This window comes from Bombus vosnesenskii, unplaced genomic scaffold (genome assembly GCF_011952255.1).
Source record: "Bombus vosnesenskii isolate JDL3184/JDL3185 unplaced genomic scaffold, Bvos_JDL3184-5_v1.1 scf7180000013431, whole genome shotgun sequence".
NCBI classification, from domain to species: Eukaryota; Metazoa; Arthropoda; class Insecta; order Hymenoptera; family Apidae; genus Bombus; species Bombus vosnesenskii.
Window position 1 is genome coordinate 412,179 of NW_022883046.1, and position 17,822 is coordinate 430,000.

A 17,822-nucleotide genomic window follows, 5' to 3' on the forward strand; every position below is an offset into this window, starting at 1 on the left:
GTCATGGGAAGAAGTTAGCCAAATCGGGCAGATTCTCCTTTCTCTCTTTAAATAAATAAATAAATAAATATATATATATATGTAATAATATATAAAATACATATCAAGATTTGTCAAAGACGACTACGTTTGTAGAGGCCGTAGAATTAATCAATACGCTGACGAAAGCGTCGCTATTTATTTTCGCGGCGTATCAGTAATTTCTTCGACTTCGACGCAAGCTAACCGCGCGAGATCATTCTCGAACGGAGAACATAGTACCGATAGAATGCATCGGAGTTTGAATTTGGTTCGCGATTAGGAAAGCCGTGTCGAACACAAGCAGTAATGAAATCGAGGAGGAAACTCGACTACAGGGGCGTCGTCGTTTGATTACACCGATTCGACTTGTACCGCATTCGAGATACTTCTCTCGTCGTATTAGTTCAGCCGGAGTGTTGGAGTGAATTGTCCTCTGTGAACACGATATCTCCGCAATAAGTTTTCCGTGGAGGAGCATCGACCAAGTTTGCGGGTGAACCTAACAAGTTTGGAAATTTGAAATTCCTGCGTTTCATTGGATCGTAGAGCACTTCTCGCGAACTAAAACGAGTCCCAGGAACGATACCAGGATTCATAAACGATACCGGACAGAAAATGGAACTTTTCATGACCACCAGCGTCGATGTTTTCTCCTGAACCAACGAGACAAAGGTAGCCTCGCAACTTTTCGAATTATAGCCACGAGCTTTTCATTAAACGGAACTTGGCGCAGACGTTTTAAAACACAAAGATTCCCGATAGGAGAAAGTTATTCTTTGACAAAACTTTCGAGCCGGTCGTCGACTTAGCCACGAAAATGTGTTCAAATGAGTAAAAGAAAAGTGTTCCAAGGTTACCTGCCAATTACTTTGTCTATTTCTTCAGCGAGGAAAAAGCATTTGTGTTTCTAGTGCACATTCTATGAAAGACGAATCATCGAGGTCATAGCATAGAAGCGTAGACAGCTTTGAAAATGGCGAGGAGTCATTGGGGTTGTGTCATTGACGGTCAAGATCGCTGAAAGATCATCGAGAGTAATCAAGATCAAAATTATATCAATATCACGAAGCACTGGGTGCATCCTGTCAAAGAAGAGTTTCGCGATGCAACGACGAAAGCGTTTAGTTATCCTTTTTTCTCATTTTCTCGCGCAAAAACTATAACGATCACGACCGAGGTTTTCTCAAAGAACTCACGCTTTCACACGCCATTTCCATTTCGAGCGTAAGACGTTCCAACGTTTAAGAAGAAAGTTTCGAACGCCAGAGCGTCGAAACAAAGCGTTGAAGCAAATTGCGAGCCGGTCGAAAGTTGGGAACACCGTGAATTGCGGACGTGCCAGACCGTTCTTTCGCGGTGACGAAGTTGCTTTTGCAAATTGGCCGCCCGATATTAACAAACCGGTCCATCCCCGCGTGAACAATTTACGTTTAAATTTGCGCCAAGTTCGTTGGCAGGTCCGCGAACAAACGTTGAACGGAAGGATTCCGTTCTGGAACTCTCACACGCCTCGTTAACATTTCACTAGTTCGGTTGGCGAGGGATTTAGCTCAATCTCCGGAGAAACCGACAAGCTTCATAAATATCAGAATTCGCGAAACAGACACAGTCATGGTGAGAGGAAATAGTTGTGGTACGTCTGACAATGAGTTATCAAAATCACCGGAATACGCACCGCGTGCAAATGCAGATGTTCGGCTCGCTCTCTATCTCTGGTGGAAAGAATAATAATGGGTGCAAAAACTCGAAGATTTTTCCTTAAAAGACAAGCAGTGATTATCGTGATTCATATTTTAAGAAGAAATCAGTTAGAAATTAGATCGTTCCTCGGTGACTTTCCGAAAAGAGGATGATTTCTGGAATTTCTAAAGTAGTTTGTAGGTAAATGGTTCGTGGATTGTTGGGGCAAGAGGAACGTGTTACCAAACTTTAGACCGCTTACTTCGAAAATATACGATGCACTTGTAACGAAATAGCGAACAGCACCGAGATTAATCTCGCAGATATTCGCGACCGCTGATAGGCGTCTCGAACGATACGAGATGAGAGAAGCCAAACTGGGAAAATAAAAGAAAGACACCTGACCTACATGAGCGGAGCGCGTAGCTGTAATCGCGGAGTGTTCGTGCAAAACGCCACGACTTATTCCGCTCCGTCTCGTAACTACTGACGAAATCGTACCTTCCATCTAGGGAACGTGCTTTTCCTCGCGAATGCTTCTTTCCCGGCCTTTTTCTTATGCCTCGTAAATAAAGAAAAAAAAAAACAAACAAGCGCCGTTAGAAAACGTCGAAAAAGTAGGTAGTTTGGCCCACTCCTCTGTATGCCATTTAGATCCGTAATTTATTTCGGTTACGCGCACTTCTCTTGGCATCTTTTCTGCCCTCTTTCAGTTTTTCGGTTAAATCCAAATCTAGGTCTATCTCTACGTTTATTCATCGGTCTATCCGATTCACAAAGAAAATGAAATCGTTGCTTGCGACTAGGTGCACGAACAGCATGCACATGAGCAGATATACGAGGAACTCGATGGCGTTAAATTTGTTTCGCGTTCGGGACACGGGGCGAAGCGAATCGGAACAAGAGAGTTTTTAGCCTGGAAAAAGAACCAATTGTTTTTCTCGTTCGAAATTTTGGGACATGGCAACGCATTCGTTCATCGTTTGTTCAAGACTATACGTATAGAACGGCGAAGCAAACGCGACAACTTACCACGAAATCGCAATATCGAACGAGTTCCGTGGCTCGAAGGAGAATAATATTGAAATCACTGTGGTTTGAGCTTCCAAGCACGACGACTACGACGCGACGTCGTTCACCGTCGCAAGTAGGCCAGCTCGAAATAGAAACCATCAACTGGGGCAGTCAATGGCCAACATACGATCGTCACTCCACATTTGTCACGTTTTTTATTCTTCGTCTTCGTCTTCCTCTTTTTCTTCTTCGTTTCCTCTCTTCCACCTTATTTTCTCTGTTCCCTTTTTTTCCGAGAATCGCGCAGTGCTAAACGCGCGGCAGTAGAATAGCCTAGTTCCGTGCCAGACACGAGTAGTCCACCGTTTCAGCGACCGATTTCTGTCTCTCGACTCCTTCCTCGTCGCTCGATTCCGATAAGTATCGATATCGGCTCGATCGAGCAACCAATAGACGAGCAGTAACAGCACGCGGCAGTCTTTCGAAACGAGAACGATCGAACGAGGAAGCGTTTACCGAGTGCCGCTGATTCAGTGGTCCGCCGCGTCGGCCTTTGATCGTGCTTCGAAAATGCAAATACGTTCTACAACGTGTAATTTAATTATTAGCAACGAAACGGTGCGTAAGTCGTTGCACAGGTAGCAGTTAACACGTTAGTACGCACAATGCCGCTGCTCGTTTTAATACACGCGCTTCACCACGATTCTCTGGCATCATCTGGCTTCGCAGACCGCAATTTTAATGAATGGCCACGTAACTGACCGGTTGAAATATCAGCTGATTATATTTTTCTCGTTTCCACGAGAAACACGGAATTGATCGAGACCGATCGTTCTTTACCGGTTCTTCACCGATATATAGATCCGTTTAGTCGCATGCCTCCCTTTTTGTGTGTCAGACTGTACTTTACTATAGATCGAGACAAACCGCCGATCCTCGATAGCGAAGTCATTCGGTGACCGATCGAAAACGACAGTTGGCTCGCGATCTATCGTTTTAAAAACATGCGATCCTCGAGGAATAATCTAGGATCGACGGGTATCTCGACTTTGCATGGCACGTATCCCACGGATCCCATAAAAGTTTCGTGTCACCAGTCATTTTCCAGCAGCGCCTTCTCTCTATCCACGCACAGTCTATGCCTTGTGGATTACTTTTTCATTGGCGCACAACGAATTCCTTTGTTTGCCATAGAGGCTTGCATGGAAAATGACAGTTGTCGTGCCGTCCTCGGCCGGGCGAACGTAACGAGCATGAAAATTTAAGAGGATCTTCCGGTGCGTTGAATTAGAGGGAAGGAAGAGGCCATGCTCGTTACGTTCAGTCGTTCGCGCGGAGAGAGCTCGCCGACTCGGCGACTCGGCGACCAATCGCGGCCGTAGATCGTTTCCGCTCTTCACACACGCTGCATCCTCTGTCTTTCGTCATTTGTCATTTCATTAGCCGGCAGCTGGTGCGAGCAGATTCGAATTTTTCGCCTTTTTTTAATAATAACGCGTCGCTTATGCGTCTCGCGGGTTCCATTTTCTACTATGCTTTCTACTGATTTATTCGCCAATCATGTTCGTGGAACTGTCGATGAACCGAAGAACGTCGATACCCAACACGAAATGGCAGGGACGACGAGCTTCGCGAAATCGAAAACGAAGCGTCCAGCATATACCGAAGCGAGTCTCGCACCAGTATGTACGTGTTCATGGCGATCCTTCGTTTATGTTGCGTGTTGGTGTTGGTGCAAGGGGCAGGAGATACCAATATACATATGGTACGAGTCGTATCCGACCCACAGTGGCGAAGGTTACGAAGGTCGAGTCTCGAGAGTTTCGCCGAATTCACCGTATGGCGTGGCGAGCCTCAACTTGACTGACATCCGCGAGAGCGATCAAGGATGGTACGAGTGCAAGGTCGTCTTCCTCAACAGGTCGCCTAACAGTCACAAGAACGGTACCTGGTTCCACCTGGATGTCCACGGTGAGTACTTTTCATTTGAGAACGATCATGTTACGCTATCGCTTTTCTTCGTTAACCGATCGTCTCGTCGAAAGCCGGTACATTACACCTACTATTCGATAACGTGCTTGGATATCGGCGAACTCAGCATCGCTGTTCGATGTATCGATTCCGAAGATTCCACGCGAACGATCAACCTAATCGCGCGATTCCCCATCTGTCAGCTGACGTCGGAGTATCTGGGCGGTCTACTGTATCTCAAAAGCTGGCGTTCACGTTTTACGCTTGACCGTAGTTGATCGGCCAGGAAATTCTACTTAAGAAAAGTTACTGGGTCAAAAAACGCGATTACGCGACGTTACAATATCGATTAAAAAGGACTTAACTGCGATAATAGAAGTTCGTGTCTCGCACGAGCTGTCGCGAATGCAATTTAAGTCGAAAATTACATTCGCGTCGGATCCGAGTTGGCCAAGTTTTGCATCGATTTTACCTCGAAGCAGTCTCATTAATATTATCTCGTGCTTAACAAGATTCTATGACCGCGATGAGTACCGTGTTTTTGTCAGAGAAAGTGTCTAACGAAGGAAAAGTTGAACGAGTCCAGGGACGAATCTTATTCCTGGCCCGGTTTCCAACGATCCGCGAACTTTTATATCTTCGAATGACGAACGCTGTCGATTCTGATCTCCCCCTGTCGCGAATAAAACGAAGATGCGCATGCGGGAGAGAGAGAGAGAAAGAGAGAGAGAGAGAGAGTCGCTGATAAGAGAAACGAAACAGGGGGAATAAGAAGGATGGAGAAAAAAGGGAGAGAGAGCATCGTCGTTTCTTGGGAATTCAATTCAATTCTTTCGTCGAGCGACGCGATAAAGTTTTACGCGTTACCTCAGTGTGTCGACGACGACGTCGCGATGGAGTCATCGAACCAGGCGATGGGAACGAAAAAAGAGGAAAAATGCTAGCCAAGAGAAAGAAAAATCTATTGCCGCGTTTTGTTTGCCCATAAACTATGACGAACGGCCGCGAGGAAGGAAAGTATTTAGATGTTTTAAGAAACGATACGTACTACTCTCTTTCTTTTCTCTATCTGTATCGTCACACCTCCACGTCTATGTTCTCATCGCTGCTGCGCCGTTTCCTCCAACGAGCTTCTCTTCGCTGTTTCGCCTCTCGGTTTCTGCATATACGTCGAGCCCACGGCCACACTCGACCGCGTCATCGTCGTCGTCAACAACAGCAACGACAACTGCGAGGAAGATGTCGACAACGTCAGCGATTGCGACAACTAAGGATTTGCCAGCGGCATCAAAAAGAGGAGAACCACTCGGCCAGCGAAAGCGCTCAGAATCTCTCTTTGTACTTTTGAAATTGTCTCTGGCCGGTCGTTTACTCGCGTCACACTCGTAAACTGTTTCTCCTTTCTTCCTCCCAGCGTTCTCGCTTTCGGCCTTGTTCATATCTTCCATTTCCGTTTTTCTGCTTATGGTATTTGTCGCGATATATCTTTCCGAATACGATCAACGTGCGTACGATTCTATGGCCAGGTATCGCTCATTTAACGATGCCGAGAACAAACAATAGAACGGAGACGATCGTACCGAAGACGATTGGATCGCAATTTACGACAAAGTATGATCAAACTTATTAAAACGATCAAGAAGAACGAGAAAAAGAGAGAGAGAGAGGGGGGGGAGAGAGTTGTTTGACGCTTCGACTATATTCCAATAAATGTTCCTGTCATCTATCTTGACGAATTCTCTCGGTAACCGATTGCTTGCTCTCTTTCCTCTTTCGTCCTTGCCCAGCCCCGACCGTTTCCGTTCTATCAAATACACGAGGAAGAGCGCGCTTTACGCGGCGAAAATGGACGTTCCTTTGTGCTACGGCGGTCGTCGAAGTTGTTGAAGGGCCGTCATGATTCCCCCTGGATGGAAACTCATCGAAGATAAAAACGTTGGAAGTGCGGCGCGGAAGCGTTTTCTAAACGTCCGCGCGATTCGAGGGTTTGATTGTTCCCTTAATGCCGTTTCCTTCGAGTAATGCACCATCGCGTGGTAGTTGTCGCGATTTCTTCCCAACAATTCTAACACGTTCGACGACCCCCTCGGTGTTACTCTATTTTAGCGTTTCCATCTTTCGACTCGACGATCGATAAAAACGAATCGCAATCAGCCGGCCCGCTAGTCTGACCATATTCTGGTCCGATCTACTTTCGATACCGCGAACAGTCATGTTCGACCTTTTCCGCTCGCGATCTGCTTACAGTTCCAAGAGTATCACGGGAGGATAAAAACGATTGGTTCGTTTTCGTAGCGCCACCAAAATTTAGCATCACGCCAGAGGAGATGATCTACGTGAACGTGGGCGACGCGATAATATTGAACTGCCAAGCGGAGGGTACGCCGACACCGGAGATTCTCTGGTACAAGGACGCGAACCCAGTCGAGCCGTCGACCACCATCGGAATATTCAACGACGGCACTGAGCTCAGAATCTCGACGATCAAGAACGAGGACATCGGGGATTACACGTGCATCGCGCGAAATGGGGAGGGTCAAATCAGTCACACAGCCCGCGTTATAATCGCTGGTGAGTAAAACAACAGATCTAGTACGAGTGTGTGTAGCGGAACACGTGTATATTCCTACGTCAGCGGTTACTTCCTCGTCAGACACTCCGATATCATCAGACACAGCAGCAAAGGTCGACGCCTTTCGTTCGGCGTCGTTTCTACAAGGTGTGACGCGCCATTGCCATAAAAATTCTCGTAAATCGATGCTAAGTTTTAGAAATGTATTAATCTAAACGCGCTACTTCCCAGCAATAACCGCGTGCACCATTTTCCTTTGCGAGTAAGCTCTGATCTTCGCAGCGTCGCAAAGTTTGGTCATTCGTCAAACTTCCCAAAAAGGGAATCCTTCGTTATTCATTAGCGATCCTATCAAGATTTCCTCTTCTTGCTATCCGCAGGCAACGAATTGTCTTGCGGTTTTACGGTAAATTCAGCGAACTTTATAACCCCGGTATGAGGGGCGGGGAAGAATTTAGCACGTGCCAATAATTAATATACGTCGGATCGGTACGATAATTATCGGAGCGGCTTGTTATTAGAAGTTATCGGGGTATTTTCGGTAGACGGTAATCGATCGAGCACCGATAATGAAATTCCGATAACCGCGTCGTCAGAAAATGCCTCGATGCAACCAGTTCGGTTCTTGTCGCTGGATTCGCGCGGAGGAGGCGCGCGATCGATGTCTGTTGATCGATGGAAAGATCCATCCGTACCGTTCGGACTCGTAAGACCAAGTTCCGACGGATATCGGTCGCGTTTTTTTTTCGCGATTTTATGGAAGTTCTTAAAGTCTCGTTCGGGGGAATCGTCCCCGATGGGATCGGTTGGCCGTTCTGGGTAACGACGTAACTTTTACGTCGTTTTTAATTCCCGAATCTCTTCGGAATGCTCGTAAAATTGACCGAACGAGCCGTTTCAACTTTCTACGCTCCCTTCGGCACGGATATTTTAATTAACTGGAATTCTAGCTATCGCCTAAGTATTATTGCAACGAGGAGAAAAGAAACGCACTGCTCTTATCTCTCGCCGAGTTTGAAAGGCGCTTTCGATGGAACCCACGGGAAGGATAATAACGATTGGTCGGTGCGGACATTCCACAGCCAGCAGCATTGGAAATATCTGACAGACCGGTGCATCCATTACGTTTCCAGGCAGATCGTAAACCGATGCGTCGATGCGATATCGATCGCTGAGTGCGCGCGATAAAATTCGCGTTAGGAGGTCGGTTCCGGACGGTGCGGTTGTGGTAGTCAAAGCCAATTAGGATGTTCTTCGCAGCGGCCCGAGTTAAAAGGCGATTTGTCTCGAGCACTCCGCGTACCGTCTCTTTTTCTCCCCTCAGCCCCTGGCCTCGTTTGCCACCGGTGCCGCAGATTTGTAAGCTTCGTTACGAGGCCGCGGGAACATTCGTCTTCATCATCGCGCCGACGTCTTTTCCCTCCGTGGTTTTCCTCCAGTTAACGACCGGCCGATTTAATACATGGACCGACGATTTTCATGATCGACGCGCCACGTCGGTACTACCCTTCTCCGCTCTATTTTAGAGGAAGGTAATCGGTTTGCCATACCGAATTCGCGTCATCATTTCGACGAATGCCAACTTTTATGCATTCGACGAAATTTTTCGATAGTCTCTCTTAATTCGACACGGATATGTAAAAAACCCGTGTCAGTCGCGAACGCAGACTCGGAGGACTCGGCAAAAGCCCACCAAAAGTTTCACATTAATAAACCTCGCTGGAATCTGGGCGCGCGGTCACGAACGAGCGGCCGTGAGCCGTGAGTGCAAAGTAGACGACTCTCATCTTCCTCGTATAAAACACCGCCAATAGACTGCGCCATTAATGCGGAGGATCCTCGAGCTGCCGAGCTCAACCCAACTTGCTCCGCCCGGTGCCGCGGTAGCGTGAAACTTTTGAATCTGCTCTTTGAATATTTACCGAGCTTCCTACTCCGAAATTCATCTCTATCGCGGAGACGTTTCTTCTCGGTCGTGGATCGTGTCCCTCGGACGAGCGACTCTTTTCCCCCTTGGAATCGCCGAAAACACGAACGCTGTCGCGACATCTGCCTTTTGTAATCTCGGCTCGTAATAAAAGCGAAGATTGGGAGGCTTTGTTCGTGTTAAACCGACGTATCGATTGCTTTCAAGTTTCCGAGCGAGCGTCGGTGATGCGCTCTATTCTCAGATTCATTGCTCTCGCGGGCGAAAAGTTTTAAATCCGACTTGTGAATATTTATCGAGCGGCTGCTTCTAAATTCATCGCGTTGTCATCCGCGAGGCGCACGCGTCTGAACTCCATCGTTGAATTTCATCGTCCCGTTTGTAAGGATCCTCCGTCGCTTTGTCCGCCAAGTTAACTTGGTGTGTTTTCAACATAGCGGAATCCGCGGCATGCTCCGCTACCGTTTTATGCTCGCGCTTGCGGTTTCCTACGTACCCCGCGTTGATTCGACCGTTTCATTGTTTCGGGGCACAGCGGTCGACGAACCCCGCGATTAGCGGATTCCGATCGAATAACGATTAATTTTCGTCAATGAACTTGGCGCGTTTCGCCGATGCAGAGGGTGGAAACGGAAACAGCGGAAATCTATTCGGGAACTCGTAGCGCGCGACTCCTTCCTTTGAGAAAGTGGTTGTTCCTACGAACGAATGGCAGCCAGAATGGCAGCCAGCTTAATTCCCGCCCAGTGAAGATAGATCGGATTCCAGAAAGTACCAGTGAATACCAAGAAAAGTTGGAAGGACTTTTGTCACGCAGGATCGATTTCTTCCCATTATGCGTGGAAATATTCAGCCGCGCGACCGAGAATGCGTTCCTCTGTCTCGAAAGTCTCGCAAGTTTTAAAATTCTACGTGCATGCTCGTAGGAGACGATCTTTTGGATATCAAGGAAAATATAATGCGTCCCGTTCAGTCTTTTTGCCAAGACTCAAAGCGAAAAGTCGTCCAAAGAGAAGGCAGTCAGTTTTGAAGCGGCGCGGCGTATTGGCTCAAACGCGGGCCCCTTTTCTTTCTGTTTTTCTTTTTCTCCGCGTAACTTCCGTTCGGAACTCGTCACCGATTCGAGCTCGTCCGCTCTAAATACGCAAGAGAATTCCGCGGAACGAAAACTTTGTTGATCGTTTCACCGGTCGGAACGAGTCTCTCGTTCGAATCGATCCGCAGTTTCGGGGCGTAGTTCTTCCTGTGGCGCGAAACGACGTTTCTAAAATAACAATCCCGTCCATTATAGAGCCGTCTATTCATCGGGCTCGCTAAATGGAGAATATCTATCGCTCTTTCCATTTGTTTACTTATCGACGTCGTCTAGTGAACTGGTTTTCGCGCGGTCTCAATTGACACGAGCAACCGAACGATGAAATCTCGTTTCGTGATACGCTTCCGCGCCAGGCCAAGTTAAAAGCTCCTGCGACGGGCTCGTCGTTTCGGTCAGGATATTGGTTGGCCGCCGCATTTCCGGCATCAGTCAGACAGACTGACGTTGACAAGCTGCTAGCGTGCCAGAAATCGGTATCGTCTCTGACGAGCGCTATCAATCCGCTGGCTTTTTTTCGATCGCGTAGACTAAGCCTCGTTTCACATCGATTTGCGTCGATTGCGAATTCATTCTAACGTTATTCTTTGCGATTTGCAGGCGGAGCGGTGATCACCGTGCCACCAACGAACCAGACCAAGCTGGAGGGCGAAAAAGTTCAGTTTTCCTGCGAGGCAAAAGCTCTGCCCGGCAACGTTACTGTACGTTGGTTCCGCGAGGGAGCTCCGGTAACGGAACTCTCGGCGTTGGACACCAGAGTATCGATCAAACCGGACGGTAGTCTCGTGATCAATCCCGTTAGCGCCGACGACTCTGGTCAGTATCTGTGCGAGGTGACAAACGGCATCGGCGACCCGCAAAGCGCCAGCGCTTACCTCAACGTAGAATGTGAGTTATCGGCGATGTTTCGCGAACGAAAATTGTTATCGAAAGACTTTTACAGCTAAATACACGGCGTTTCAGATCCAGCGAAGGTCACGTTCACACCCACGGTGCAATACCTGCCGTTTCGACTGGCTGGTGTGGTCCAATGTTACATAAAAGCCAATCCTACCCTTCAGTACGTCACGTGGACAAAGGACAAACGATTGCTCGAGCCTTATCAAACGAAGGATATCGTCGTAATGAACAATGGCTCCCTGCTCTTTACACGAGTCAATGAGAATCATCAAGGTCGATACACCTGTACGCCTTACAATGCGCAGGGCACACAGGGAAGTTCTGGGCCGATGGAGGTCCTCGTGCGAAATCCACCCGTCTTCACTCTCGAACCAGAACCCATCTATCAGAAGAAGGTCGGCGAAACGGTGGAGATGCACTGCGACGCTCAGGAAGCCGAGGGCACGCAGAAGCCCACGATACAGTGGCACAGGGTATGCATCGCATACAAAAAGAGTACTCGAAGTATTGTAGAATAAAGTCGCGCAGGTTCCATTCGCTCGAGCGGAAACATAATCGGCGAATATTAACCGGATACTGGGAATCCTTGTATATCCTAGATTTTTCGGCAGCGTTTTGGTTTGTCATTGATGTAGTACCCCGCTCGCGCGGCGGAATAAAAGTCTGATCGGTCAACGAGTTGTCGAGATATCGATACCACGTTTCAATTTCGCGGCATCTCCAACTCGTTGGTCGTTTAACGCTCGGCTCGAGTTGCATCGTGATTTTCATTGCGCAGAGGGATGGCGCATCTATTCAACGCAACCGGGCCAAAATCGTCGGTGGCAATTTAACAATCGAGAGCCTTCGACGCGCGGACTTTGGCTTCTACCAATGCGTCGCGTCGAACGAGGTGGCAACCATATCAGCCTCCACGCAGTTGATCGTTGAAGGCACGCAACCCCACGCACCGTACAACGTATCCGGGACTGCGACCGAGTTCGCGGTCTCGTTGACTTGGCTGCCGGGATACTCTGGAGGACCTGATTACAAACAGGATTATACTATCTGGTGAGTTTGATACTCCGGCTGTTTACTCGAATTCTCGTGTCGACCGGAAACTGTTGATAGCGTTTCAAGTAGCTTCTAAGTACAAACGGTTTTGGAATAGTATTTCCGAGTATGTTCACCTGGAACGTAATGTGACCATGGTACGTGGCGCCGGTAATATCGGTTAGAATGGCATTCCGAGAGCAAACTCGTAAACGAGTACGTTGTTTCGAATGTGGAACTAAGTATGTACGTTTGGGACTGAGTTTATAGGAAGCTTTGGTTTCCGTTTAACGCAGGTACAGAGAATCTGGTACGTCGGAATGGAAAACAATTCCAGTAACTCCGTCTGGAAGCACGACGGTAACGATCAACAGCCTAACGCCAGGTACGCTGTACGAATTCCAAGTGATTGGGAAGAACGCTCTAGGCGATGGGATGCTGAGCAAACTCATTACCATCAGGACACTTGGTAACGATCTTTGAACTTTTGGTATAATCGGATCGGTGATACAAGGTGCCGTATGATTTCTCGCGATAATCGTTCGTTACAATCCGGAACTCTCTGTTTCGCGACAGTCGACTTTCGAACGAATATCGCTATCGCTGCAATTAACGGTCTTTGTCCATGTTAACACGACTAACAAATCGCATCCTATGCAATTCTTCTTTTCCTTCTTTTTTCAATCGCTTCACTCTCGAAGACGTGGCACTGACGCACTCAGCGACTCCATCATCGAGCGCCGGTCATGCTCCACCTACGGACGAAAGCGGTAAGATCGTCGTTTCAATCGTAGCTGTTCGTACAACTAGTAATCGGTGTTGGAAAAGTCGTTTCCGTGAGTAGAGGCTGCGGCAAGCACCGAAACAACTCGACGCTATCGCGAAAGCTGTAGCCCCGAAATCAAAGGGACGATTTTGTATTTGAACGCGATCGACCATAAAACCGTCCGATTCTGGGCTTTCTCCTGCTCCTTCTCGCTCACTCGCTCGCTCGCTCGTTCTCTCTGAAAACGGACGAGCTTCGAAACGAGCTAACAAAGAATCTCGGTTGAACGATTTCGTAAAGATGCCTTGCGCGGAAGAAAGCTTCCCTCTCTTCTCCGTGACCGATGTTTATGAAGCTTCGTTGCTGGAAATAACGATTCTGCGCGAGAATTTCAAAGTTAACGTTAAAACTCACCTCACCTAAAAGAAGAGGCAAAGAGGAAGGGAACGAAGACTTCCGTCGCGACTTATCGTATCGGAAAACCCATCGAGCCGTTCATTCTGTTTCCTCTTTTATTTCCTTCCCTCGAATCTGTCGGGTCATTGCCTCCCATTTGTACATACCGTACCTTGATTTTTCCTACACGAGCTTGTGCAGATTTTTATCCGGTTGTCGTTGCAAAGACAAGGGCGACGCCGCCGATCTTCTACTTGCTTCGTTTCGTGCATTCGCTTCTACCATACACACACATATACGCATTCACATTCATTAACTTCCATATCTAGTAAATTTTTGTTTCATACATCCGTATGCAATTCGTAATCCCGTGAGATCGTAGAACGTGACCCGATTCGTCCATTTTTCCTGCATTACCATATTAATAACGTGTCGGAATCAGAAATTTCCGCTAATAACCGGGAACGAGCCACGAACAACCATCCGAATTTTCTCTCGTACAGTGGTGCCACGAGAACCCCAGGTACGTCCAACGTACCTTTCCCTTTCCCTTTCCCTTTCCCTTTCTCTGTCCCTGTCCCTTTCCCTTTCCCTTTCTCTTTTCCTTTCTCTTTCCCTTTCCCTTCACCCGCATCTTTCTTTCCCCGCGCTTCAATTTTTGCCCCTTTCCATTCCCCATTCGTCGCTGTCTACGCATCAACGGTCTCGAAACTCGTTAGCCCGCCTCGAGTAACACGATTACAGCCAGCTTAACGAGAATTCCGGTGGATCGGATTCGCGAGGATCTCCTCCGCACCGATCCTGTTCTCTGCGACCTATTATTAAGGCACGACCAGTCACCCCGGACCACCGGATCCACTTGTCTTTCGACTCCCACCTGATTTCTCACGATTGCCGTTTTCTTTGCTCTCGTTTCAGACATCTTAGATCATAATACTCTCATATTACCGACCGATTCTACCGGCAACCCAGTGTTCCCGCCAATCATGCGCCCGAAAGGTATCAATTTCTTTTCTTTAATTTATTTACTCTACCGCGTGTATTCGTACAGTTTTGTTCGTGTTGTAATTGGTTTATAAACACTTTCAGTCGCGCTCAATATGAAATTTATTTTAGCCTTTTCCCAGTTGTGTTTTCTATCGACTATCTCTCCTCGTTTATCCTTGCCCCGTATCCAAACGTCTAAATACCGTAACGTGATCAGAAGGGGACAATAAACACGAGAAGAAGGGAAAGCGGAGCCTTTGCATCGAAATCAATTGTCATTCACGATGCTGTACAGGCTTGGCGTAAATTTTGCCGACAGCGCGCGAGCAACGTAAAATGTCAATAAAAACCGAAAGCGTCGAGAAACGCGTAATCTCGTTAACAGGGGACACGCGGTCGACCACCAAGTTGGTTCTCGTTTCGATTGTTCTGCCTGTTTGTTAGCTTTTTGTTGGGTCGTTTTCGTCGTCCGGTCTGATTTCGTCTCGCGGCCGGAATTACGTTTATTTTCGGAGCGAAACACGGACCTGTTTCGGCCCACTGAATTTTTTCGTCTTTCAGTCGACGGAGACTCGATTCTCGTCGTTGTTTCGCGTGCTTCGCTCGCTATCCGACAAACGAACTTTTTCCCCCAAATTATTCGACGAGATAATGTGCTCGAATTCAATAGAAACGGACGTACTAAAGGAAAGGGAAAGGAGGGGTGAAGGGTTGGCGGCTGGTATCGAGAAGCGGAGAGTTTGGTTTCGAGTGGAACTCGGTCGCATCGAGCGCGCACGGTGCGACGATCGAAACGAGTACGGTCGAACAAAAACGCAAGGGTCGCCTTTGCGGGGAGAAATTTTCATTCGACCGGCGCGAATTAATTGCAGCCACTCGTGGCCGTTACATTGGTAAAAAGCTTTTCGCGAATACAATAACCGCGTTCCAGTTATTCACGGTATTCCCGGACGCCACAGCGCGGCGCCTCCATCGAGAACCCATTTATATTTTTGTGCCTGCACGGTTAAAGGGGGTGAAGCAAGGTGTGGGAGGTGCGGGCACGTGTCCTTGTGTGCGTCTGTTTTCCGTTTGCACATTTCCTAATGCACACGTTGCCGGCTGTGTGGTCGACAATTTATTCGGCGCAGCGTGCACGACCGCGGAAATGAAGTTAACAAATAGGTACATTGTAAATACCGCAGAAACGATCGCAGAAATATCGGCCGCTTCAGTCACGTATATTTTTCCATCGTGAAAATTTATCGCATTGTGCCGTGATACTGTTTAACGGATGCAAATAATTACGAATATTGCCAGGGAATTTCATCGGCAACGCAGAACTACGTACGCGCGCGTGTTTTTTTTATTAGTCTCTCCTTTTATCAAGTTTACTTGTTTTTTTGCTTGTCTTTTTTTAAATTCCTCTCGACTAAACACCGTGACGACGACAAATAAATCTTGACAAACGGTAACGTTAATGCATTACGATGCCGCGGGATAGACGATGTTGATGAATCGTCTCGAAGGAATCGGAGACGCGTGAGCTCATCTGCTTTCGTCACTACTTACATATGTATATAATGTTACGACCTAATTACTTCCGGCATTCATTCGTTAGCCTTATTAGCGGCTGTAATCCCAATTCCGTCGCTGTTTCCCCTGTAACCATAGAGTTACGCGCTGGAATGCGAATAAACGCCCGATGGAAATCCTTGAGAAGGGAATTACGCATACAGTATGGTCGTCGAGTATAACACCGGACATATCCCACTTTATTCTTTATGTAAAATGTTTCTTTGTCGTCCCTACTAATTCCATATAAATCGTCAGGACCAAAGCCAGGTCCTCCCAAAAATCTCACGGTGACGGAGGTCAGTAACGGTTTCCTGATATCCTGGGAAGCCCCTGTGGAACGTAATCATCTCATTCAATACTACACCATCAAGTATAAGACGGACGGACCCTGGAAAACGCTCAACAAGGGACAGATACGACCCGAAGAAACCAGCTATTTGGGTACGTTCTTCTTTCACTTTGTCTCAAATAAACAACAACGATGGTTAAACGAAGCTTTTTTTTTTATGTTTTCTTGTATCACGACGATTCTGACTGCGAGTACAGTGAAGAATCTGGTCGGTGGTAGAACCTATTATTTCCAAGTGTTCGCCAACTCGGCGACCAATTACGGCGCCAGCGAGCAGGTGAAATTCCCGGTGCCAGCTCGAGTGAAGCACAAGGCGATCACCGCGGGCGTCGTTGGCGGTATACTTTTCTTCATCGTTGCGATCATCCTCAGCATATGCGCGGTGAAGATTTGCAATAAACGGAAAAGACGAAAACAGGAGAAAGGTAGGGCTGGGTCGCGAAGAGCGAGTTAATCGGTCATTTGACTTATTCCTTCGAGTCTTACCTGCACCTGGGCTCGAGGTCGTCTCGTCTCCTTTCTAGCAATTTATTCTTTGACATTCGCTTGGGATTCGTGGTTTTCCCTTTAACTCGAAAAGGAGACGAGAACGGCCTGGTAACGCAGGGCTGGGCAAGCACCTGTGAACCCTGAACACTTACTCATTTAACATAATCTTGTAACATTGTAGAACTGCTTTCAGCGTATAGTATGGTGGCCTGCCGGGTTACCGACGCCAGGAACGGCGCAGGGCAAGGGCCCCAGGGAACAGTGCCTTTGAAAAAGTGAGTGTCTGTCTCCGAAAGTTCTGTCTTCCCCACAGGTTCCGACTTTATCTAAATTTTCGATCCCCCGATGGGGGATCCCCCGAAGATTAATTACGAATCGAGGACGTAGACTGAAGAGATCGTATCTGCACTCGAGTGTACGGTTCGTTTCAGCGTCGTTCCGCGATCAACAGAACGCTTGGATAATTGTGAAAACGAAAGGTACGCCCTGCCCGAACAAAGGGAGGACCGTGAAGCCGGTGCAGCTACGACCTTGAAGAGATATATACATCCATCACTTAGGTTTAGCCAGAGCTAGCAATTAAGTCCACTCCACCCCTTCTTACGAGCATTAGGCGACCGAAGCACCGCAAGCATTTAAGAAACCTCTCACGAGTAATTAATAGCAAACAAAATATTCGAGCTATATATACCTGATATTATGCATATACATTTTTATTATCACGGATAAACATATATGTGTATATATATGTATATATATTTACATGTATATATATACATATATACACACAAACATATATATATATATCAAAAAAAAAATATATATATATATATATATATATATTTACATGATAGACGTGTCGTTCGTGTGACAATCTTGTTTGCGTTTAAAATTCAAACGATAGAGTTTCGATGACCATCTTTTATGATACACGAGTGACGTGTGAAAGGCAAGTAAGCATTATTGCACGAACGAGACTCTCTTTAATAACATATCTCTGAGTAACTTGTAAGTCGGGAGAGAGACGTAGGAGAGAATCTACTCGTTCTCTCCTTTCGCCGTCTCGAT

At 47.3% G+C, this 17,822-nt stretch overlaps 1 protein-coding gene across 7 annotated transcripts in view; it reads left to right on the forward strand.

Annotated features, from left to right (window-relative positions):
* Positions 1 to 17,822, forward strand: part of LOC117238066 (protein turtle-like) — a 166,078-nt gene that overhangs the window by 135,420 nt on the left and 12,836 nt on the right. For 6 of the 7 annotated variants that reach the window (XM_033502633.1, XM_033502638.1, XM_033502634.1 and 3 more), the window contains 10 exons: positions 4,455 to 4,686; positions 6,934 to 7,257; positions 10,879 to 11,166; positions 11,242 to 11,651; positions 11,957 to 12,228; positions 12,507 to 12,679; positions 14,291 to 14,371; positions 16,172 to 16,357; positions 16,463 to 16,690; positions 16,936 to 17,029. In XM_033502633.1, the coding sequence (XP_033358524.1) occupies positions 4,455 to 4,686; positions 6,934 to 7,257; positions 10,879 to 11,166; positions 11,242 to 11,651; positions 11,957 to 12,228; positions 12,507 to 12,679; positions 14,291 to 14,371; positions 16,172 to 16,357; positions 16,463 to 16,690; positions 16,936 to 17,029 (2,288 nt within the window). The remainder of the gene's footprint in view (positions 1 to 4,454; positions 4,687 to 6,933; positions 7,258 to 10,878; positions 11,167 to 11,241; positions 11,652 to 11,956; positions 12,229 to 12,506; positions 12,680 to 14,290; positions 14,372 to 16,171; positions 16,358 to 16,462; positions 16,691 to 16,935; positions 17,030 to 17,822) is intronic. The other variant, XM_033502639.1, reaches the window with a different exon arrangement.